The sequence below is a fragment of the Anguilla anguilla genome, chromosome 8, assembly GCF_013347855.1.
Source record: "Anguilla anguilla isolate fAngAng1 chromosome 8, fAngAng1.pri, whole genome shotgun sequence".
NCBI classification, from domain to species: Eukaryota; Metazoa; Chordata; class Actinopteri; order Anguilliformes; family Anguillidae; genus Anguilla; species Anguilla anguilla.
In genome coordinates, this window is record NC_049208.1 from 2,056,684 (window position 1) to 2,082,102 (window position 25,419).

General features: G+C 44.8%; 1 protein-coding gene across 2 annotated transcripts in view; it reads right to left on the reverse strand.

Moving 5' to 3' along the window:
- LOC118233849 (vasoactive intestinal polypeptide receptor 2-like) overlaps positions 1-25,419 on the reverse strand; it is an 81,618-nt gene that overhangs the window by 23,447 nt on the left and 32,752 nt on the right. Inside the window, exons 1-2 of one of the 2 annotated variants that reach the window (XM_035429868.1) lie at positions 11,940-12,598; positions 1,308-1,410 (exon numbers count right to left, since the gene is read on the reverse strand). In XM_035429868.1, coding sequence (XP_035285759.1) covers positions 1,308-1,410; positions 11,940-11,990 — 154 coding nt within the window. In that variant the 5' untranslated portion in view covers positions 11,991-12,598. Of the gene's footprint in view, positions 1-1,307; positions 1,411-11,939; positions 12,599-25,419 lie in introns of those variants that run through there. The other variant, XM_035429869.1, reaches the window with a different exon arrangement.

Genomic DNA, 25,419 nt, shown 5'->3' on the forward strand with positions numbered 1-25,419 from the left:
TTTTCCAAAAAGGGCCAGTGTGAATGCAGCCTTTTGTCCTAGCCTGGCAGCAACACGTTCAATCGATTGAAACCCGTGATTACTTGACCCAGGTCCTTTTTTTTGTAAAAGTGTTGGGCTAGAACAAAAGCCTGCGCCCACACAAACCCATTCAGCGAAAGCGTCTCTGATAGGCCTTTCACACACCCTGACAAACAGAGACCCCTTAGTGCCGAGCCCCATGATAGGCCTTTCACACACCCTGACAAACAGAGACCCCTCAGTGCCGAGCCCCATGATAGGCCTTTCACACACCCTGACAAACAGAGACCCCTTAGTGCCGAGCCCCATGATAGGCCTTTCACACACCCTGACAGAGACCCCTCAGTGCCGAGCCCCATGTCCCCACCCTCAGAATTAAGCCTAATAATGATGATCAACACTTTCAATCTTCCCAATGACAGCTATGAATTATGAGTTATGAATGCATGAAAACCACAGAAAATTAGCAGACTATTCTATTCTCCAACACTGCACAAAAAAATAAAGTAATACTTTCCGAGAATTAATAAAAGGCATTTTAAAATCTTAATTAAAATTGCAAACGCTTTAAATTGCCATAACAGCATGGCATTGCATTTTAAGGCTTCAATTGTGCGTGTTTCATCAAATAAAGTTCCTATTTGAAGATTGATTTGATTGGGCAAAGGGCAAAGCATTAAATCAAAATGATTTTGAGGAGAAAATGGTGCATGTCTGCACGGTGGGAAATATGGAGATAAACACTTTGAAGAACAGGTTTTTTGGAATGTTTTTTTTCAAAATTCTAAGCCAGTGCTCTAGAACTCATTTGCATTCAGTTCCCCGTAGGGATTGTGACATCAGCATTAGAATGTTCAGTACTTTACAATCACATTTGTGATCGCAACCCTTATAGAGTCAAAGAAACAAATCATGTTGCTAGGCAAGATGAAGTTTAGAAGAGAACTGAGAAAAGCATGACAGATAATATTTCCATTTCATGTTTCTATAAGCAAATTTATACATGCATTTAAAGAAGAGCACACAATCATAATTTGGAGCAGTATTTAACTTTAATCGTTCATTATATTTTTCTTTCTAGGAACGTTTTCACTGACTACAACTTGCAGAACAAGGTGCAATCAGTTTAATACAATAGTAATGCACTCCTTCTCCAAGTAAGAATTTTTTTTACAAAGAGATACATTGTATGACGACTCAAGTCAGTTTGATGTCTGGGTTGTTTTATCGCATGATTTTAAACGTGGCGATGTACGTGTGATGGAGGGAAACGTGTACGTCCTCACCTTTGGAAACGGGTTTCTCCTGCTTCCGAAGCCGAGCGTAGCACTCCTCCTCATCCTTCTGAAGCTCCAGCAGAAAGTTACAGTCCGGATGTCTTCCGCTCACCTGAAGCACAGAGAGAAACGTTTGAAGCTGAAGCTGCCACAGCCTTCCCTAGCTTCAGTGTGCAGAGCGCTAGCACGTCCTTCCCTAGCTTCAGTGCGCAGACGCTAGCACGTCCTTCCCTAGCTTCAGTGCGCAGAGCGCTAGCACGTCCTTCCCTAGCTTCAGTGCGCAGAGCGCTAGCACGTCCTTCCCTAGCTTCAGTGCGCAGAGCGCTAGCACGTCCTTCCCTAGCTTCAGTGCGCAAACACGTCCTTCCCTAGCTTCAGTGCGCAAACACGTCCTTCCCTTGCTTCAGTGTACATGTCACAAGAACGCATTCACTGGCCTACTCATCACTTTCCTCCCCACCTGGCTGGCACCTCCCTTCTGGCCACACCAGTTATTCTCAATCCTGGTCCTGGAGAGCCACTAAGAGTCTGCTGACTTTCGTTTTTTTTTTCGCCTTAAGATCAGAAACCGCTTCAGACCCAAGAAAGCGGGTGACCTGAGACCGCCGTGTAATCAGCTGCCCTTCAGCGGCTCGATTGCTGCGCTACTCCAGTGTTGAGTGACGGCAGAAGCCAGCGGCGCTGGCGGCTCTCCAGGACCAAGAGCGAGGGCCTCTGGGATAAACCATCAGGGCGCTGCTTCACCTGCCGAAGGGGGGGAGGGGGGGGGCATCCCCCCCCCCCTCAGCGTCAGTAGGGTCACTGCCAGCCAACACAGGTGAGGTGTACTGCCCAAAATTCACTCAGGGCCACCCTGGGCCTTATCGGGTCATAAGGGCCCTCTTAGGCGTGACACTTATTTGCTGTTATTACCCTTCAGTTCACATTCATGACATTTCAGCAATTAGCTGGTGAAACTGACCTCTTTCTCTGGCCATAAAGACACACTACACACAATACATACACTACACAAATAAGACCGACATGCGCACGCGCGCGCGCGCACACACACACACACACACACACACACACACAATTACATTTATTTGGCAGACGCTTGTACCCAAAGCGACTTACAAAAGTGCATACCAACGGTCACTGGAACAACTACAAAACAGGTCAGATAAAGTACAATACTTATTTTGTACAGTTATTCATAGCCAAGAACACAAAGTCCAGTTCACACAGTGAACACACACACACCCAAGAAGTCACATTGTGCATTAACATTGTTTGTTTCTCTCTGTGCTGCATCCTCCAAACCGCTGGTCTCACATTGTTACTTTATTTCGCGTCCCTTGCACACACAGTTGATGCGTTCACCCTTGATTGGTCGTGCTTCTGCGGAAACCGCCAGTGATTACAGCGACAACCGAACGAGTCGGTGGGGGCAGCACAGACACGGACACCCGCGCGCGCTGATTAGCCGCGGCTTCAAGGGTGTTTTTAATGAGGCTAAAGCTGCCTGGAAATCGCAGGCAATTTCACCGCCTGCCGCGGACATTACCTGCAAACGCGTCTCAACTAAAAAACATTCGGTCAGATAAATCCACGCCGTTTATACGCGCGGAAATCCGGCACTTTTGCGACTTCCCGGTTTGTGGATATAAGCTGCGAAAACGCAGCGTGGCGAACGCAGAAATTTTACCGACAGCTTCTCCCCCGAACTTGCACCTTTAAAAATAACATTTAAGTGCTCGTAGCAATAAATATGTATTGGTGTGTGTATCCGTAGTGACACGTTGTTTTTAGACAGTGGAATGTCCGCTGTGGCTGAAGTTTCAAGCCGGGTGTTCTGTTTAACAGACAGAGAGGCACAGTGTAACGTAATCTCATTCCACATCCAATACCTCTGCGAGCATCGCTTAGCTCAGGTATTCAAAATTATCTCTCGTTTATTGCGAATGAACAGCATGGAATCATTCATCACCCATTCCTAAAAGCATAACGTCAGCCCTGAAAACAAACAGCGATGCGGTTTATGAGGATTAATGGCCTTCATTTTGAAATAATTTCCACATCCCGACTGCCTACCGTTGTTCAGATAAGCAACGTTGTTCATAATGGTACATCTTATAAACGGTTTGTTGTTACATAACCATACTTGATGTACACAGTTTGATTTTGTTTCCGTTTCATTATCTATGTGTGGTGAAAAGCAGCAGTTCCAAATGCACCTATGCAAACAGAACTGATCCTTTATACCCTATCCTGTTTGGAGCCTGTTTTGTGGGAAAGCCACTTGGTACTTCCAACCTCTGCACACACTTCAAAAGTAAGCCTTGAACCCAGCTGACCACGTCATACATAGTAGTAACAGTAAGATAATAGTAGTAGGCTAAGTGTTTTTCTGTTTTAGACTAGTCTACTCTGATTTACTTTATTCGACTCCACACTACGTTACCTACTCTACTGTTCTACACAACTCTACTCCAATTTACTTTAATTTGTTCTGCTTTATACTACGACTCTGCTACACCTACTTTACTCTATCTTTCTATACTTTCCACTACTCTACTCTAATTTGCTTGAATTTATTCTACTCTACACTAATATACCTAATTCTACAGTTTTACACCACTTACTTTCCACTACTGGACTTTAGTCTGTTCTGCAGTACACTCTACTCTGCTGTACTCTACTCTCATTTACTTTATGCTCCTCTACTGTAATGTACTTTATTCTACTTTACTGCACTCTAGTGTACTCTACTAATTTACTCTGTTCTGCTCTACTCTCCTGTACTGCACTCTGCTTTACTGGCACGTAAGCAGGCCTCTAACTCCAATGCAGACTCCCAATGAGAACAGCAAAGTGATGTGGGGTCAGTGCAGTGCAGTGTTGAGAGGGGTCAAGGTGCAGTGATGAGAGGGGTCAAAGTGCAGTGATGAGAGGGGTCAAAGTGCAGTGATGAGGGGGTCAAAGTGCAGGGATGAGGGGTCAAAGTGCAGTGATGAGGGGGGTCAAAGTGCAGTGATGAGGGGGTCAAAGTGCAGTGACGAGGGGTCAAAGTGCAGTGATGTGAGGGGTCAAAGTGCAGTGATGAGGGGGGTCAAAGTGCAGTGATGAGGGGGTCAAAGTGCAGTGATGAGAGGGGTCAAAGTGCAGTGATGAGAGGGGTCAAAGTGCAGTGCAGTGACGAGGGGTCAAAGTGCAGTGATGAGAGGGGTCAAAGTGCAGTGCAGTGACGAGGGGTCAAAGTGCAGTGATGAGGGGGGTCAAAGTGCAGTGATGAGAGGGGTCAAAGTGCAGTGATGAGAGGGGTCAAAGTGCAGTGACGAGGGGGTCAAAGTGCAGTGACGAGGGGGTCAAAGTGCAGTGACGAGGGGTCAAAGTGCAGTGATGAGAGGGGTCAAAGTGCAGTGATGAGGGGGTCAAAGTGCAGTGATGAGAGGGGTCAAAGTGCAGGGATGAGGGGGGGTCAAAGTGCAGGGATGAGGGGGGGGGTCAAAGTGCAGTGATGTGGGGTCAAAGTGCAGTGATGAGGGGGTCAAAGTGCAGTGATGAGAGGGGTCAAAGTGCAGGGATGAGGGGGGGTCAAAGTGCAGGGATGAGGGGGGGGTCAAAGTGCAGTGATGAGGGGGTCAAAGTGCAGTGATGTGGGGTCAAAGTGCAGGGATGAGAGGGGGTCAAAGTGCAGTGATGAGAGGGGTCAAAGTGCAGTGTTGAGGGGGTCAAAGTGCAGTGATGAGAGGGGTCAAAGTGCAGTGGCGAGGGGGTCAAAGTGCGGGGATGAGAGGGGTCAAAGTATAGGGATGAGAGGGGTCAAAGTGCAGTGACGAGGGGTCAAAGTGCAGGAGTTCCCCTGAGGGGGACATTATAGTTCCAAGAAAGACAGCAAGTCCAAGAAGTGCAGTGCGGACAACTTAACTTTTGATGCCCTCAACCACCCCCCCCTTTTCCCTCCTCATTTTAGAATGGATAATTGTATTCCCTGGTTGTTGCAACGCAGCCCCCCCCCCCACCCCCTCCCATCCCAACCAATTTAGGAGCGAGCACAGAGTGCCCTCCTCTTCAACACCTGCTCCTGTTCGCACACCGGAGGCCACAAGCAGCTCCGAACAGCCCTTCAGACTCTTCTCCACAGGACTGGAGAGCCACAGCCAGCTCATCAAAAGCAGGAAGCAAAAACAGTAGAAGAACAACTTTTTTCTTTTTCTTTTTTTTTAAAGGAATAAGAAAAATGTCCTCCAGTTGACAGAAAAACCCCAAGGTGATTCAGCCTGTCACTTTTCATGTCAAAATGGCACCATTATTTAGGCCAGACGACATGAGCTCCAGTTCACATTAAGCCACGGCGGTCCGGAAAAGCAATTTCCACGTCTGCGTGACACGGCCGTTTATCTAGAGTAACAGAGACCGGGTCGTTTAGCATGTCAAACTGCCATTATGATCTATATTATACCTGCATGGAGTGCATCGAGCGCTGTGCAAAAATAATCACCTAAAATACAATTTAACCCGCAAGTCAGGAAGGCCACTGAACCAAGGTCATTCCCCCAAACCCCCCCACCCCCCCCCACCCCCACCAAACCATAATTCCAAGCAGTCGTGAATACAACCCGGCTTCACTCAAGGTGCAAAGACGCAGCTTTGACACCGAGAGCACTGTCATTAAGACCAAAGTTTCAGGCACTGACCCCAGGAGAAGCCAGTGGAGACACGCCCCTGGGAAAAAATGACCACACAGATGAACCTATAAAGCTGAGGATAAGCAAACAAAGAATCTCAGCTCACCGACCTACTTCTGAACTAGACGATTGGGTGCACCTTCCTGCAATTGCTCTTATCCAGAGCGACCTACACAACTTTTACATCCATTTGTACAGCTGGATATATACTGAAGCAATGCAGGTTACAGTAAGTACCTTGGGCTCAAGGGCACAACGGCAGTGTCCTACCTGGGAATCGAACCTGCGACCTTTAGGTTACAAGACCAGCTCCTCACCCACTGTACTACACTGCTGCCCCTACTGTAACTGCCCACTTCCTGTAACTGCACCCACTCTACTCTGTTCCTGTGGCTTTTCACAATGTGCAGTTGGGCTGAATTTGGGGACACGCCTCAAGTTTTTGGGCACGGAATGTTCTGAAGCTGCCGGTGGCCGTTTAGGGGCGCAGATGCTGTTTTAGGGGCTGCTGGATGACTCATCACGTTTAGAGCAGCGGGGGTCTTAAAGCCTTTCACATCCTGGGACCCCCCGCCCAGGCTCAGAATCGATATTCAGTCATTGCATATCGAGTCTGGCCAGGGACCCCCCCCCACCAAAGTCCCTTCAGAGGACCCCAGGGGTCCACAGACTCCCCTGTAAAAAACCCAGGAGTTAAGGAACGGGTCCAGACTGTGGACGGGGGGGGGGGGGGGGGGGGGGGGGCGGGTGTATGCGAGCTGGGACCGTGGCCAATAGCCACGCGGGGCGATGCATAATCGGACACACCCTCACCCCAGGGAGGGAGGGACTCAGTCGGTCGAGACAACAGTGACTCGTCGCTCAACAGCACCCCCGGTGGTCAGACAGATGCTGCGGTCTGCTGTGTATGAGGACCCTCTGATGTGCTTGCGATTGTGTAAGCTCAACAGCGCCCCCCGGTGGTCAGTCAGGTTCCGCAGTCTGCTGTGTATGAGGACCCTCTGATGCGCATAGCCTGTGTAAGCTCAACAGCGCCCCCCGGTGGTCAGCCAGGTGCCGCGGTCTGCTGCGTATGAGGACCCTCTGATGCGTATAGCCTGTATAAGCTCAACAGCGCCCCCCGGTGGTCAGACAGATGCCGCGGTCTGCTGTGTATGAGGACCCTCTGTTGTGTCCGCTGTGGCGGGAAACATAGCGGTGGCTGTACTTTGTGCGTTTGGGAGGAGAGCGCGTGTGACCGATCCGCTCTAGTCCAATTAAAGAAATTGGAGGTCGCAAGAATGAGCACGGCAAGGTAATGCAATCAGCACACTCCAAATGGGGGCGGGGGGGGGACAGAGGGGGGGAGCATTAAAAATGGCACAGATTAATGTGGTGCCTGTGGTGCCAATTCAAATGCACTGATTATGCAAAGGAATATGCATATCATAATACAGATCATACAAAGTTTGCACACAAGTTCACAAACTAGAACTTCATCACTATTCCGTACAGGCCTATTTTCTTTGCATAATTCAGCATAAGAATGGGGACGACTGGACAAAATCATGGTACCAACGTCTCTCATTTTGAGCTTATCATATATGCAGTAATTAGAAAGGATCGGTAATATTCAAAATGAAATGGTAATTTTTTTCCCCCATGTAGCTAATAAAGTCTATTGTAATTCGGGATATGCGACCGTCATTTCCTTGCCGTGCACCTGACCTCTGAGTCGGGCATTGAGCTGGGAGCGGGTAACGGAGAGCGCGAGGCGTATATTTCTGTCCTTATCTACAGCCTGTAAATGAAATGAACAGGCGCATGAATCACACTGTACAAAGACGGGAACGCGCAACATACAAATTACCCCCGTATTTCTGGAGGCTACGGAATTCTCAGTAAGTCCGTTACCCTCAAGACAGACAGAAAGAGAATATTTCACCTATGCGCTAACGACCGGCACACGGCACCGCATTTTGGGCAAAGGATCGCGGTTCTCTCATGTGATCGCGTCCCCGAGCGAATTAACTGACTGGATTTTAAAATTTCGCAAACATTCTTTCCGAAACTGGCAGAGAACACCGAGCTCATTCTTTGAGGGAAATAGGGGAATAGTTACAAATTAGATGGCCTGGCCGTGTCTCAGAGTTATCTCTGAAACGTGTTCATGGCACAGCGGCACCTGACAGCCCCGCTGTGTCGACTTCCCAGCGCCGCGCAGCGGTTAGCACATCGAGCGAGTTCTGCGCTCGCGTCTGAGGTTGATTGTGTTACCATGGGGACAGTGCTCTTGCCTAGCCCACCGTGAGGTGCTGACAAAGAGTGCAGAATGACAGATCGCCCCCCTCCATCCCCCAGAATGGAAGTCACGCAGCAAGCCTGCATCGATCGTCCAAATACTGCGCGTGCTTTTCCAACGGCTCCTGTTGCTTTTGCGCCGTGACTCAGCTCGCAGTCCGTGGAAATTTTAAAAACATACCGCCAACTGCTGCTGACTGCCATTTAGGCTGACATGAACTTCTGCCACAGGAGAGAGCCACAAGTTTAGTTTTAAAAGTTCCTTTGGGATTTTTTAAAACAGAAATTACAGTTACAGTAAATGACCTAATGCAACACAGTAAAATGTCCAGTGTTGATTCAACTCTTAACAGATAACATTTGGTCCCACATTCCAGAGTGAGGCCATATGTTATCTGTTAAGAGCTGAATTAGCACTGGACATTTTACTGTGTAGCTAGTCTGCTCGGCATAAATAAACCAAACCCCAGTATCTTAGCAACAATTTTCCGTTTTAGTAGCATCCTGCCAGTTAGCTCCTGTTAAGGGTGAATGTTTCATGAACAGTTCCTCTCCTTATTTACTTCCCTTTTTTATATAATCCGGCAAAAACAAACACGCAGTTCACACTGACCCAGGAAGGCTTTCTTTCAATTTTGAATGCCATCCCTGACGCAAATCGCCTGTCCATGGGTGTGAAAAGAAGCTCATGTGCTTAGGGAATACGGTGTAATCCAGTTCTCACTACAGATACAGCAACTGATGGACAATTGCCGTTATATGGGCTAAGGACAGAAGTGGCTGCTCAAAGTTACCAGGGGTATTCTGAAACCACCACTCTAGCCAGGACATCCATTATTTCAGCCAAAAAGTTTGGTTTGGTTTTGGTCCCTTTTACCTGCCAGATTTGGGTAACTACAACAATTAGCGAGCCTCACAAATCACAAAAATATGGTGCAATTCTACTGGTTGCTTCAAAACATAATATCGTTGCAGGTTTATACATACACCCCAATCACTGTTTTTCTCTGCAATGCCCTATGGGGAGGAAGCTTACACCCTGAATTTTTTCAACTTTTTTTTTTTTTCCTTCCATTTCTCTCCCAGACTTGGTGAACTTACTGATACCCGGACCTCAGTTGAACTAAGACGGGGCCCAGAGAGAGCGTCTTCAAGAGATACTGGTTTTATCTTCAAGGGCCTGATCTCACACAGTCTCAGTACAGTGCATGAATTAATCACCATCTCCCCATCATCTTGGAGTGGGGACTTCAGGGCTCCTGTGAACATCCACAGGTTTCCCATTGGCGATTACATAAAATTTAGCGGGCACAAGGTCGGCGGCCATGGCGACGGCAGGAGGGACCAATCAGCCTCACCGCCTCCCCAAGTGCAGCACGGCGGCTTTCGGTTGGCCCCGGGTTCATCGCGTTCCTGCGGAATTTGGTCCGCTTAACTAGCCAATGAGAGACCAGCATCTTGACTCTACTCCAATCAGAGCCCACTGTTAGAGCGTGTGCTGTAATGACCAAAACAGCCAGTGGCTGGAAGGCTCACCCACAGTAAACCAACTTATCAGACATACCACACGCTTAGTGATTAACCAGGCTTAATTTATACATACTATTAATTTTAAAACATAATAGCTATTGAAAGATAAAAGCTATGAGGAAAGACTTAAGATGCTTAATCTCAGCAAGCTTAGTAAAAGGAGACTCAGGGGTGATTTGACTGAGGCCATTAAATTCATGAAGGGGATCAACAAAGTGAACTACAAGAGATTCTTCAGCTTCAGTTCTGTTATTAGAACGAGGTAACAAATGGAAATTAGCAAAAAGTAAATAATGTACAAACATTAGGACAAATTTTTTCCACGCAGAGAGTAGTCAATGTGTGGAATATCTTGGCAGGTCATGTAGCAGAGACAGAAACTCGTTATAAGACGGTGTTAGATACTACCTAATCTGAAGGTAATCAGAGCACTAGGTACAATTTAGTCAGGAAAATGAGTAAAGTGTACCTAGTGCTCTGATTACCTTCAGACTAGATAGTATCCAATGCCATATCAAGCCTGGTCTTGAAAATCCCCAGTTTGTGTCTCTACTACATGACCTGGCAGGCTATTCCACATGCACAGTGACTACTCTGTGTGTGTGAAAGACTTCTTCCTAACGTCTGTATGGAATTTACCTTTTACTAATTTACATTTATGTTCCCCCATTCTACTAGAAATCAACCTGAAGAATCTCTTGTAGATCAAGTATGTATTGGTCTGTTCGTGTCATTATGTTATGTCAATAATAATGTATAATTATTATTTATTGTTGCAGTTGCTGCTGTTGTTGTTACCACTCTTATTGTTACCATGAAACAATTATAGCTGTTCCTATGAATAATCTTAAAAATAACTAGATGAACTGAATAACTAAACCTGTAATAACACACATTTTAATCTCCTTGTAATTAAACTGGAGCGGATTAGAAATAGCAAGGGTACTAGTGCTATTTTCAGGCCAGTGATGCATCTTGTAATTGCACCATAATGCCTGAAACTCAAGGATGCGTGAACAAAACTAAGGGTCAGGACAGTATCAACCCAACAGGCACAAAAAAAAAAAAAAAGATTAACGTGGGCGAGGGAACAACGGGCACCGACTTCGGAGGAGGAGTAGGGGGGGGGGGGCACCTTACAGGACGTACCGTGACATGGGCTCAGAGATACAGTCTCATACAGTCGTACAGATTTCAATTTCGATCAACGAAACGACTTTAATGGAGCCAGGCAGTTTAGTTTCGTAATCCGAGCTCTCTCCTTCCGCGTGCCCCGTGCACGTGCGAGTACAAGGTCTGAGAACTCAACGGCGGCCTGAGAACGCGTGCACCTGTGCTCCTCTACCTGGACCACGTTCAAGTGTTATTCACCCCGCCAAGCCTCTGTACTGTAATTTCTTGGAAGGTTTGTATCTTTTGTGTATTTGATCTGACCCAGCCTAATTTCTGCCAGAAACAACGGAACCGGACTACCACCTATACTGCCAAGTCCAGCCCTCCCCTTGGCTTGCTTGCGCGCGAGCGCTTGGGAGGCGCGCCTGCCTCCCCACGAGCCCCTCTTTTGAGGTCACCGGTTCATTCCGCACTGAAGTTGGGACTGGGTTTACTCAATCAGGCGCAGTGAAAATCCCAGTCTATATCGTCCTAAGGGAAAATAATGCCCAAATTTCACAATAAGTAGGCTACTGAAAAAAGATAATCTTTCATCATTCCAACCAACTGTATGCCCAATATGTCGTTCAAAAGTAGGTTACATTGTTATATGAGAACGCAAATTAATTCTGTGAGTGTTTCACGGTGTGCTACTAATTGGATGTTTCTAATAACTGAATACAATTTTCGTACTGAACATCGAATATTGCTTTCATGTTGCATAGGATAATAAATAGGCGAGTTCTGCTTCGTGCCCACTCCACGTTAATTCGGTTAGATTCCGCGATGTGAGAGTAGCACTGAAACTCTCCAGGGAAACGCGTTTACGGCTCAATGAAACTCAAATGACCAAACTGGACTGATCTGATAGTAGCTTAAATAGAAATAGAACTCGGTGCAGTTAATGTTCTCGAGGCCCTTAATGCAATCTCTTAATTGTATTGTTTTTACATCACAATACAAACAATTAAATGGGATAAATGAGAAACAACATAAATCATATACTTACATACGAGGCACACGAAAATGTAAGTAAAACAAACAAAGGGAAACTTCTCATTTTTTGTGAAGATCAGTTTCTGGTTTGAATCACGGACCAACTTTCCAAAGTGCCATTAATCCTCTTAGGACGCGCGAAGGACTCACTACTCATGAGGTTCGTCTCCGTGGATCCAAAAAAAAAAAAAAAATCACACGAATTATGCTTCCTTTCCGTTACAAAAAACAGGAGTGACAATGACCCAAAACAATATCCCTCATACACAATTCCAGCGCAAGGCAGCTGAACTGAAACGCGGTGCGGTGCGCTCACAGTTCTACAGTCTGCTCGGCTGGCAGACTGGGTGTCTGCAGCCGTGTCACTGATCAAATCTGTTACTTCAGACAGAAAATGCAAAACCGTCGGAGCCGAGCTGTAACAAGCAGCGAAGCCACACTGTCACCAGCAGTCCCTATCCTCTGCCATTCTGGAAGAACTGTAACAAATACCGCGCGCTGTAAATCTCCCCAGGGAATATCAACTTATTGTACCGTTAGCCTGCATTATATAATTATTCTTGAGAGAGAGAGAAAGTAGCCTTCGCGTGCCCCCTGAAAACTCTCCATACTTAATTTAATTTATTTCGCCAATTCATTCGTTTTATCGTTACTAGGCGATTTTTAAAAATACAAATACCCCGTCGCTAAATTCCAAACCGTTTGCAGTCCGTACGCCTTACGACTGGTTCCCTTGATTTATATTGTATTCACAAACTTTGATATGAACGTGAGCGCGCATGTCGATGCTGGAAATAATTACTGGACAGTACCGCGGGTTAAAGCGCGGTGTTTGGTATGGAAATCAAGGCACCGCGGCCCTTATCTTTTCAGGTCACTCAAGAGAAGCATGCCTCGAGGCGAACAGTCGTCAAGAATTAAAAAAAAACCAACGGCGTAAAGTTTGAATGTCTGGCCGAAAGGATACAAACGGGCAGCAAACATGCATTTTAAACGGACAAGGTAAAAAAAAAAAACGCGCTCATAATGCGAATTTATTGCTCATTATTAGAGCTCTTTTTTATACCAAGGTCACACTCAGTGTTTTTTTAAGGTTGTTTTTGGTGTAAAGATAAATGAATCAGACGGTTACATCAATGGATCAATGTAGTTCATACGTTACATCACACACACACACACACACATACACAAACACTACACTACAAAAGAGGACATTTGTTAGTGAAATTCATCTGAACTGATCGGGGAAGAGGAAGACTGGTATAGGCAAATAAAGAGCTGACCTTTAAACAAGACGCTAAGACGAGTACAGGACATGACAGCACAGAGCCCCGAAGCCAAAAGACGGAGACAATGAGTGTGTGATGCAGACCCATGCCCGGAGACCCACTTTATAAGGACCGAACACAGTGTAAAGAAGTCCTGTTAAAATCAGGTCACGCTTTCTTATGGATGGTCCTTCATAAGAGCTCTATGACTCCTTTATAAACACTGCACAGGACCTTCATAACAAGCACCACAAATTCACGAATGAGCTTGTGTCGATAATCGCAAAGACGTATGGGCGTGTGTCACCGTGGTTGTCACGGCAACGGCATATGCTGCAAACCGTGGTGACAACAAAAATAAACAGCAAAATTGATTTTTGCAAGGAAAAGTGTCATAGTGTCCTCATTTTAAAAATATGAATATGATGGAGGATCCACAATGTGAGAATGAAATGCATCACTGTGTTGAACTATCTGCAGCAAAACTAGAGGAGGCTGGACAGCAACAAATCACTGCGGTTAGTGGTTAGAGAGAGAAGAGAGCCAGTGTTTGCCCTGGAAAACCAAACCTTTTTTTGGTGTCGGTGCATAAGAGCTTTGTGAAATAATCACGCAAGATTAGTGTACTGCAGAGTTCTGCATCATCAAGGCTGTGCATTTGCATGTACACAGTAAAATGCTCAGCGGTACTTCAACTCTTACAGAGTACCTACGGTCCCCTATTGGGGGGGCTCATTTGTGCTCTGTCAGAGTTGAATAAACACTGGACATTTCACCGTGTGCATGTGTCTGAACAGTAAGGGAATCAGCGGTGTTCCCGTGAGCGAATGAGCTTCCGGACGAGGGGAAATGTTTCTGTGCCAAACGGAGATGGTTTCCAGAAGCACACAGTGTGGTTCACTGGGAAAAGGTCACACCAAAGAGGTACTGACTTCCTTCCTCCCTCCCCCACTCCCCTCCACAAGGGGTGCCACTGGTGACCACGCCCCCCTTCCCAGCGTGCCTCACTTCATCACTCTCGGATTGTGCGCTGGCATCGGTGTGTCTGATATTAGAGAGATCTCCCCTCTCCTGTGGAATCAGCCAGTGCCGTCGTCTTAGACGTCGACAAACTCCAGACTCACACCATCTGCCATTGTAGTTCCCCGTATTTTTATGCAAGGATTTAATTTCAAGTACATCCGATACCACTTACTTGGAGGGAAGTGTTTTGTTTTTGTTTGTTTGTTTTTGAAAATGCAAATAGAAAATCCAGCCAGATAAAGAGAACAGAGGGTGAAAAGAAAGATAAAGAGAAAGGGTTATCATTCCACCCCGCGCTCCCTCTACATATGCAAATCTCCAAAGCCGGGATGCGGTGCTGAGCGAACACACAATCCTGGGGAGGTCCATAATACACCCTACTTATGAGTTTTACCGACCCAAAGGGCATCCTTGTTAACATGTGAATGCCGTCTTTGTTTACGTAGCCGCACAGCTGAGTGCAAAGATTACACTTTAATTAAAAGATGAAAAGACCCTCTCTGGCTTGCTTTAGTTCTCTATAATACTTAGGCACTTTGGTTCAAGGATCTGTGTCCCAACAAGTGGGCACTGGTACAGAAACTACCTATAGGTCATTTCCAAATGGAATATCAGAAAGTAAAAAAAAAAATAAAAAAAAGATTTTGCTCCTCAGGTCATGTAGTAAAGGCAGAGACTCTTCAGGCTGAATGCAGTGCTGGACACACTCTAGCTTGGCGAGTCTAGATGGATTTAAGGGCCCGTCCTCATCATTATGTATTCTTTTTTTTAAAATGTTCTCACGTTCAAGACCGGGCTCGACACAGGGCCAGATTCAGGTCAAATGGCCTGTAGTACTGTTTATCATTTATTCTTATGCGCCTCTATAACTCGATTCTACATTTATGGCCCTCAACACTCAAACCTGGCCCTCAAATCCAAATCTGGCCCAGGTTTTCTTTTCTTGGCCAGACTGTCTTGACACCTGACTCCCAGGTAAAGGGAGGGTGGAACGCCAGCAGTTCTCGGCCCTCGAGGATCATGATTTGAGTAACAGGGTTCTATTGGTGCAGTCACTGGGTTCTATTTGGGTTCTGTTGGTCCAGCTGCTGGGTTCTATTTGGGTTCTGATGGTCCAGCCTCTGTGTTCTATTTGGGTTCTGGTGGTCCAGTCGCTGGGTCCTATTTGGATTTTGATGGTGCAGTCACTGGGTCCTATTTGGGTTCTGTTGGTCCAGTTGCTGGGTTCTGTTTGGGTTCTGATGATCCAGCTTCTGGGTCCTACTTGGGTTCTGATGGTGCAGTCACTGGGTCCTATTTGGGTTCTGTTGGTCCAGCCTCTGGGTCCTACTTGGGTTCTGATGGTGCAGTCACTGGGTTCTATTTGGGTTCTGTTGGTCCAGCAGAGATGAGCCATTGACTGATACATATGCAACACGTGAACTGCAAAAATTAACACACATTCATTATTTAAAAAATTTCCCGACGTTAAAATAATGAACTGAGCGGAACCGTTCCCCCCCCCCCCCCCCCCCCCCCCCCCCCCACCCACCCCCCCCCCCCCACAGAACAGTCTGGTGGACGTGTGGTTCAGTCCCCCTCTACAGGCGATCTTCAAAGCCCAGTACCCAGAGAGGCCGCACTGATCTATAATTGATGCAGTGGGGGTGGGGGGTGGGGAGTTGTGGCAAGCCAGATTTTAAGTGGGTTGAGCAAAATTGTGCTTCAGAGTCTGAACGTGCGGTACAGAAGATTGAGCTGCAATTGCGGTGAGGTCCAATTACAACCCCAATCTAAGAGCAGTGAGGTGCTCAACATTCACCTCCTGTCCTGGTGCCACTCAACGGGTAGGGGGACTGGCCAATTTATTTCGGCATGGCTGCTGTGGGCGCAGGATGCGTGTCCTGGACTCACCCCTGGCCTAATTAGCCAAATATCTGCACACGCTGACCCCCGGGTTCAGGCAGAGGTCAGGCCACAGTAAAATGTTTCATATTGGCGCACAAGAGCAGCATAGAACTGTCACTCATTAATTAAAGAAAACATAAAATCCACAAACAAACACAGTCCCTCCATTCACCCCTGCTCCACATAATTGCACAAGAACGACAGTGCAGTTATAAAAAATAAAAAAAACAAGCTTTCATCATTGTACAAACCATAATGAGTTTCACACACCAAAATGACGCATGGTAGAGTAAACAGACTGTTCCCTGTACGTGAAACTGTATTGCAGCCGCATTGTAAGTCTCTGTGGATCAGAGTATCTGCTAAATAGTGAATTTGGACCACTGTATTAAACTGTGTCAAACCACTGAATGTGTGAGCGTGTGCCAGCACTGGGAGAGTGGACTGGCACTAATCACAGTGGTTTATGTGCTACAAAAGTACATTTACAGTAAGGAGTGTTTTACTGTAAATGTTTGAATATACAGTAGGCTACAGTACAGCTTATACTTAAAGGCATACTACGGAGGGTTTTTTTTTTTTTTTTTTTTTTTTAAACCTTGAAAATATTATAAAATAACCATGATAAGGCGTATCTAATGATGCATGGGCACTCTCTGTCTTAATGCAGTTTTGGCTAACTGCATCGTTACCTGTACTTCTAAAATGTGTTTGGGAAGTTTCTGGGAGTTGCCCTCTTTTCTGTGCGGAGGGGGAGGGGTGGGTGTGACAACAGACTGTGCGGAGGGGGAGGGGTGGGTGTGACAACAGACTGTGCGGAGGGGGAGGGGTGGGTGTGACAACAGACTGTGGCGTTTGATCAGATTTCAGAGGGTTTGTTACCTCTAGCTATCCAGCTGGCTACGTCAGGCCGTGTAGTACCCTGGCTGAGTGGCCAGGAGTGAAGACAGAGGAGGAGAATTATTTGACTGTAAACGCAGGACTACAGCAAGGCTAAAAAATCCTGCATAGTATGCCTTTAAAGTGTCTATCCTTACATTTCTAGCTTTGGTGGATTTGGCCGCATCTGTGGTGACGGTTAGTCACAAAAGTTTGTTTACACACCCCACATACCAGAGTTCCATTCTAAACAAAGCTATTGCACATCCTGCACGTGGTTTTTTTTTTTTTTTTTTTTAGAAGATAATCCAGCGGCAGCATATTTTGGAGGAAGAAGACTGCCTTGAGACGACCAACAATGTCGTTCGGCACAGTAACGTTGAGCAACGTATCATAAACACGCTTTTAGGAAGAAGCTTTTATGGATTTTAGACACTTGCTCTTTTGCAGTCAGCTTGCTAGTTTCTGTGCTCGAGTCAGCACTACTGAATACTTGGTGGGATTGTCTCACCCGACACCACCAGTGGAAAATAGCATATAGAGGAACAATTACAGAATGCAAACACATTGAATCAGTATTTCTACAGAAATGCCATTGTGAAAAGGTATCAAATATGCCATTTTTAATTTGAAAATTAAGGATTGATACTTTAAAATTGTATCAGGTACATTGCAACCCATTTTTAATTGTACGCATAAAATTGTTTGTAAAATTGTGATTTATTATGCCACATGCAGTACGAAAATGACAAGCAAATTTCTACAATATTAATATACTGTATATCTGAACATATTTTAAAAACATTTCGTATATGTGGTGTGGTGGGTCTGATAGTAAATGTTCTTATGTGCAAATCTGACCCATTTTAGGCAAATAATGCAAGAAGTACACCTCTGGAGAAAAGGATTCAGAACAAAGCACAATATTCCCACTGTGCCATGGAGAACTCTGTTTATGGCTTCAGGCTAGGATTCGCACTTCTTCAGATTAAAAGAAAAAAAAAGCAATTCTGGTAAACATCTCAGTGGAAATATAATTGATCTCTGTGACTGTGTGAATATGTTGGCCTTTTGCAGTATTGCATTTTTGTGACAGACTCGGCCATTTAGTTCAAAAGCGAATGGTAAATGGTAATGGTAAATGGACTGCATTTATATAGCGCTTTTATCCAAAGCGCTTTACAATTGATGCCTCTCATTCGCCAGAGCAGTTAGGGGTTAGGTGTCTTGCTCAAGGACACTTCGACACGCCCAGGGCGGGGTTTGAACCGGCAACCCTCCGACTGCCAGACAATTGCTCTTACCTCCTGAGCTATGTCGCCCCAAAAGGCTACTAAAGTGGCGTTAAAGACTTGCACTGCTCTTGTTTCCATGATAGAAAGATAAACGCAGACATAAATATTGTTGTGAAGAGGTGGGGTGGGGGGCTCATGTGATCAACTTCTGCATATTTTAGGCATGTTGGCCACTGGTGCAACCGTCACTGACAATGTCGATAAAGACAGTAATTATTTATGCCATTACAACACAGACACACCATTACAAGCTGTCGCCTGATTGGCCAGTGCGCCGCAGATGGAACACACCGCAGGAGAACGACCGACCCACTGAAAACATGCCCTGCTCACTTTAGCCTCGTTAAAATGTCAAACTGGTCTGTACGCCTGCGGCAGGCAGGTCTACTGCAGGTCGTGTGTATACAACCCTCTCTGCTGGCTCCACACAGCCAGAGATACGATTACCAAGGCCACCGGTCAAGAGACATTATCATACCCTTATTGGTTCTCCAGGGATGACATCACATCCTATAGCAGACCTTCACATTAACATCCAAATACCTGCTCTCTGTACAAATACATGCTTTTAAAAAATCTGCTCGTTTGCCAGTTGCATTAATATAACCTTCAGATCAATTTTTCCTCATCAACAGGCAACCAGAGCAGTGTCGTCAAAGCACATTTTAAAAATACAGCTGAAGTACGACAAATCGCAAGTAACGACGACCATTCTGTTTAACACACAGACGTGTCCAAATAAATACATCACGGTTAAAATTCAAAAGGGAACAGCACCATTTGTTTTGCACCATAACCTCCTGACACGGACTTTTTTTTCAAAACTTAAGAGTAGCTGTATATGGTTGGACATCATGCAAAGTCTACAAAGTGCTGTTAACCGACTGGGAATTGGTCTCGAGAAGGTTGTCAAAAATGTCCTAGGGCTATCTAATTAAAGGCATTTTTTAAAGCTTCAATTCCCCCTACGTGAGCTCCCTTATTTTCTTTTATACTTCCCCACAGTGCTGACGGAGGATAATATTTATATTACCCAGCATGCCCTCCTCGTTTCTCCCTCAGCCTCCAGATCCATCTCCAGCTGGTGCGCCATGTTCAAAGGCAAGTCAACTCCAATTAATTTTACCCGGGTAGTCCACTGGATCCAATTTGGGCTCATATCAACTATTAGAGTAAGCACTGTTTTACTATGTAGCGTAGAAAATCAGCCATACTTTATATTTCACGTTCTTATGTTCTCATATGTTAGTGCAATGTTAAACCGATACACAAACTGAGGTAACATTCAGCTAGACAGTGTTGCAAACTTATTTTATTAGCCACCGCCGAGTTGCCATTTCCAGGGGAGCCCTGTTAATACTACATCTTATTTTAATAAAAACAGGATGACCCTCGTGACCTGGAATATAAAAACAAACAACTACCAAACAAGGCGGTGGATTTTTTATTTTTTTTTTAAGCCTACGAAAAGTCTTCTGCGTAAACATCCAGGGACGCAAAATGATTTGTGCGCTCATTACTGTGAACGGCCCGGCCAAGCCGTAATAAAACTCTGCACACGTGGACACACGCTGTCCCGTACCCTAAACAACGCGCCTCTTTCTCCAAACAGAGGCACAGAGGACCAGCCCAAAACAGACCAGGAACGTTTACCTCTTTAACTCGATTTATGAATTTAAGTTTGACTTTTACCTCTCCCCTCAACTTCTTTTTTCGTAATACGTAGACATTTTCATTTTCACGTTCACGTTTTTTGTAGCATATATCATATAATAGCTGGAACCAGGCAAGTATTTTGCAACCCTCTGAAACTTTTAGTTAACTATATACTAAGGTGTGTACTTTTTAAAAATTTAATTTAATTCTTTGGAAGATTTGTGGATGTCATTTTACAATTGTAGGACTAGTTTGATGGTACATGAAGATTACCACTATATAAACATTCTTATATAAAATTACTCCCATAATTTTCAGCAGCCAAACTATTTTATAAGAACCAAATAAGATACAAAAAGTATACATGATTCTAAAAATGATACAATTATACATAACACAAATTATATTTTGTGTTATTATAAAGTAACACAAATTCTGAAGTGAAAATAAATAAATAAATAATGGAAACATGATCAAAACAGTGAACAGTAATAAAATGCATTTTCCAGGCTCAGAGCCATCGCGTTCATGCTGGTTGCATCCAGATAAGAGGCGGCTGCAATTGAGCCAAATTCACCTCAAAACCAAGGGAGTTCACCTCGTTAAAATGAACACAAAGTGTGAAAACTACTTTTTTTAAAAACTTCTGAAAACACATCACTTAATCCTATCTTTAAAAAAAAGTTTTTTGTTTTTTTTGTCAGTTGAGTTTGCAAATCGTCCCTCATTGCCATGTTGTTTGATAGGTTTTTTTTTTTTTTTTTTTTTGTTTACTGCGTTTTATTTTACTTTGTTTCCCTTTTATTTTTTGTGCTCCCTAATTTGACTTTGTTCTGGTGCAGAAAGGCTCCAACGAGAGAGAAAAAGCTGGCATTATCACTGCAGACTGTGAACTGTGTGGATTACAAGCAGGTCATGAACTGTGTTTAACGTGTAATGGAGGACAAGCCTCAGGTCTTGAACTGCGGTGTTTCCCTGACCTCACAGCACAACAGTGGTCAAGCATCAAGGCAACCGATCACACGTTTACTGAGGCTCCAAATGATGACATCACCTTCTGTAGTGGAACTGCACATGCTCACACTGGTACGTGATGTAACAGTGGCCCCTGGTGGGGGAGGAGCATATGATTGACACCTGTGCAGTCTAGGCCTAAAGGGCAACTTTTTTTAATGGTTTTATTTTTATTTTTGGCCTATGTTTAGTTGCATACTGATTAACTTGGCACTTGCTTCATCACTGCAGTATGCTTTGAATTTTTAGTTTAAATGAGTAAATTGTGTTCCAGAACTTGGTGCCTCGAGATAGTTATTTAAATATTATTGAGCTTTTTTTCCATGTGTTTGTTTTATTCATTTACAATATTAGAATTTACAATCTTTGGTGAGGGGAGATTAAAAAAAAATATTTTAAAAAACACAGAGGAGTAGAAAATAAAGAGTACAAAGCAATTTTTTTAGAAAGAAGATGAACTGCTAAACAAATGAGAAATATAATCCCAGTCTAAATGTGTGGAGCTGAATGTTACAGCACATTAAAAAAGACTAGTGTGAACACATGACCACAGTTATGGATATGCAGCTGTCTATGTTATCAACAGTATCCCATCTGCAAACAGGAGCTGTTTTAAAAAAAATAATAATGTACGGCGTTTTGATTGGATAGTAGTGCAGCGTTTTGATTGGATAGTAGTGCAGCGTTTTGATTGGATAGTAGTGCAGCGTTTTGATTGGATAGCAGTGCAATCTGCACAAAAATGCAGAACCAGAACGGACTTGTGTCCCCAGCCTCCAGAACACTTTCTAGTGAAGTATATTCGCCTCATATCCACTGAAGACTGGGAGTAGATCAACGACATGCGACTATGCAGAGGGCAAAAGGTCGACAGCGTTTCGCCGATATGCCGGAGTCTGAATTTCAAGTTAGGTTCTCATTGATGTTTGCTTCAAAATTAGCATACAACAATATAATATCACTGCCATTGGTGTCAGATTTTTATTTATTTATTTACTGCAGTCATACTTCTTGCAGATCCACCACTTCAGCGTAACTTTGAGGGATGAATGAAATATACACTATATGACCAAAAGTATCTGGACACCCTTGGTCTGGGACGGTTATTCATGGTTTGGACTAGGCCCCATGGTTCCACTGATGGAAAGTCTTAATGTTACAGCATACAATCACATTCTATATGATTCTGTGCTTCCCCTACAGTTTGGGGGAGGCCCATTCCTGTTTCAGCATGACAGTACCCCCAGGTCACAGCGAGGTCCATATGGAAATGGTTTTGTCGAGAACAGTGGAGAAGAACTTAACTGACCTGCACAGAGCCTTGACCTCAACCCCATCCAACACCTTTGGACAGCCATCTGTGTGCCAGGCCTAATTGCCCAATCAGTGCCCAACCTCACTAATACTCTTCTGGCTGAATGACAGCAAAACCCTTCAGCAATGCTCCAACATCTAGGATAAAGCTTTTCTAGAAGACTGGAGGTAGTGATAGTAGCCAGGGTTGGACCGGCTCCATATTAATGCCCATAATTTTGGATGAGATGTTGGACGTCAGGTGCCCACACACATTTGGCCATGTAGCACAGCCAACCAGAATGAAGTGACAGGCATGTTTGTTTTGGACCTGGTTGCCATGGCAGTACTGCTCGCTCAGCACTGGTTCTCCTGAGTTTCTTATAGGTCAGCAGAAAACCAGGGCTCTTCCTGTCCAATGTACTCTGGGCTCCTTCATACACAAGGAGAGACAGCACACTACTTTACAACAGGAAACCGTGAGCCTCAGACAGGACCCTGATTGGCTGAATCGGGCTTTTTACTGCTGGGATAGAACAAAATACCCAATTAAGAATATTCTGCATTTTTTCCCCCCCCATGCGAATCAAAACTGAATGGGCCACCATTTTCAGAACACAAGCCAAGATCCACTTACTGCTCGGAGAAGACAAACATGTTCCCCAAGAGATTCACAAATATTCTTTTCTCATTAATTACCGAAAAGAAGAAGAAAAAAACTCATCTAAAATGCAAATGAGCTGAGTTGTTAATGAACAGCGGGACGATGTGTCCGCTCATTGGGGTATGTTGTGATAACACCAGTCCCATTAATTCCAAAAATAGTCCCGGGGGGGTTGCCTGAAATAGGAGACTGTAAATGACAGGGGAGCAGTCGGGGGGGGGGGGGGGGGGGGGGAACGGGAGCGTGTTCCACTAGCGCGTATTTTTTTCCCCCAAACTACAAAGTGACCGACAACCCAAAATCCGCCGCTCACAAGGCGACCGTGAGCTCTCGCCACCGATAAGCCCGTACATAAATAATTAATCGCAGCGCTTCGTATTTAGACCGACGCGTTCCCGCTGACCGTTTGTGTCTAATCTGGGTCAATATCGTGCATTTTGATCGCTGTGGTGTCTCTGCAAAACGCAATGGGCGTTAAATCTCTGATCTGAGAAGTAGCACGCCGCGGTCCACGATGTCTCTCCGTGAACAATAGCGGTGAGACCCTACACAGAGTCAGCCGTCTGCGCGAAACTTCGGCTCAACGCTCCTTCTATATATGTCATAGCTCTCTATTCACTCCCATGTCCTGCTGGTGAATTATCCCATTCCTTCACGTTCATTATGGGAATTGAATATACTAAAAATATATATTATCAAGATGGGAAGCGATACTGCAGCACTAATCAATATATGATCAAATATATAAAATTATTACCAATTTCAAAATATTTCAATATATTCTGCTGTGAAATATATTCAACTATATTGCAGTGCCCATTTCCCATAAAAGCTGGCTTTACTGAAGTAGTTTTTCGTTTTGCCCCAAAACACAGTGCAATGTAAAAACACAGTGGTGCAGTGGATAGTACTGTCACCTAACAGCAAGCTGGTACCAGGTTTGAATCCCAGCCTGGGTCTTTCTGTGTGGAGTTTGCATGTTCTCCCCGCGTGTGTGTGACTTTCCTCCGGGTACACTCCTGTTTCCTCCCACAGTCCAAAGACATGCAGGTTAGGCTAATTTGAGATTCTAAATTGCCCGTAGGTATGAGTGCATAAGTGAGTGATGTGTGTGCCCTGTGATGAATTGGTGGCCTTGCCCAGTGCATGCTGGGATAGCCTCCCCCACCCACCCCCCGTGACCAGGAATAAGCGGATTAGATAATACATGGATGGACAGGAACTGCTGCTTCGGGTTCCAAGCATGTTTGTTCTGCACTAGGCAGCGGTGACTATTTCACTCAGTCTGTTTACGGTCATCAGCAGTCCGTCATTTTCCCATCTCACATGCTCCGGAGACGCTAGAGAGATCTTATAATTACAACATTTCTTTTTAATGACCTTTGACTATAAAACATTAGCAATGTGCTGCTGCTATGACCATGTTGAAGAAGAAAAGCGATGGAGCAGGTTTAGGTTGAGTTTAACGCCTCCTACCTCAGCTCAAACCCATAGGACACCTGAGATAATATTAGACTATGAATCAATTGTGTTTGCAGGTAAAGTTCACCTACTTTCTAATTTGACCTGACAAACACTTGGTTAACAAGGTCTGTCCATAACAGCAGGCTCTTCGGCTACCATGAATTCAGATGGAGAGGTAAGCACACATTCATGTCTTTAAAAAAAAGACCCATTTTAATTTCTGCTGAACTGATAGTGTGGAGTCTCTAAGAGTGGAATAAAATGACAGGCAAGAGCTAGAACAGTGCATTTAAATCAGTTTCAGTTCATGGAGGCATATGACAGTTGGTCACTCCAGTGATTACAACCAACACAGAAACCACAAAAAATCTTTCAAAGCCATCACACTAGGCTATTTCAGAAGCAGAGACAAATTTGCTCGAGGACAAGTCTGAATCTGAATGTCACTGAATATATGACAATCCGTTGAGCTTTATTGAGGAAATAATCTGCGTTGACGAGGCCAATTCTACTTCAAATAAGTGAATTCAATAAATGAACAGCAATTGAGTTCGTGAACTGAAAAAAACCTAATAGAACATTTCAGGCACTTCTATTAATTCATTGCATTTGATTTAATCCGCTCTGATAGGATGGTACCGAATCTTTATTCGCTGTACCAGGAGAACAGAACTAAGACACCCCGTCGTCAGAAATAAAAGTCCCGAAAATCTGGACAAAAAGCCTTCGTGAAACCGTTCCGATGAGCTTCTCAAAGAACAAAAACCAGTCGATAAAACGCAAAAGCCTAACACACGATGGAAACGGAGAGGCAGAAAATTAGAAAAACAAAATTCGGTCATTATCGGTCGCTGCTTTCACGCGCCGTTATTTCTGTCCCCTCTTCATTATAATGAGAAATATCTTTTTAAAAATGAGGTCTTGCAATAAGCTGGCCCACATTACCAGCCTTCTGAAAAGCGCCACGGCACAAAAGGTTCCGGGGAAAAGCCGGCGAATTTCGCTTTTTGAAAAAGTCTACCCGCCGCAAGATGAAAGACCCCGGCTCTG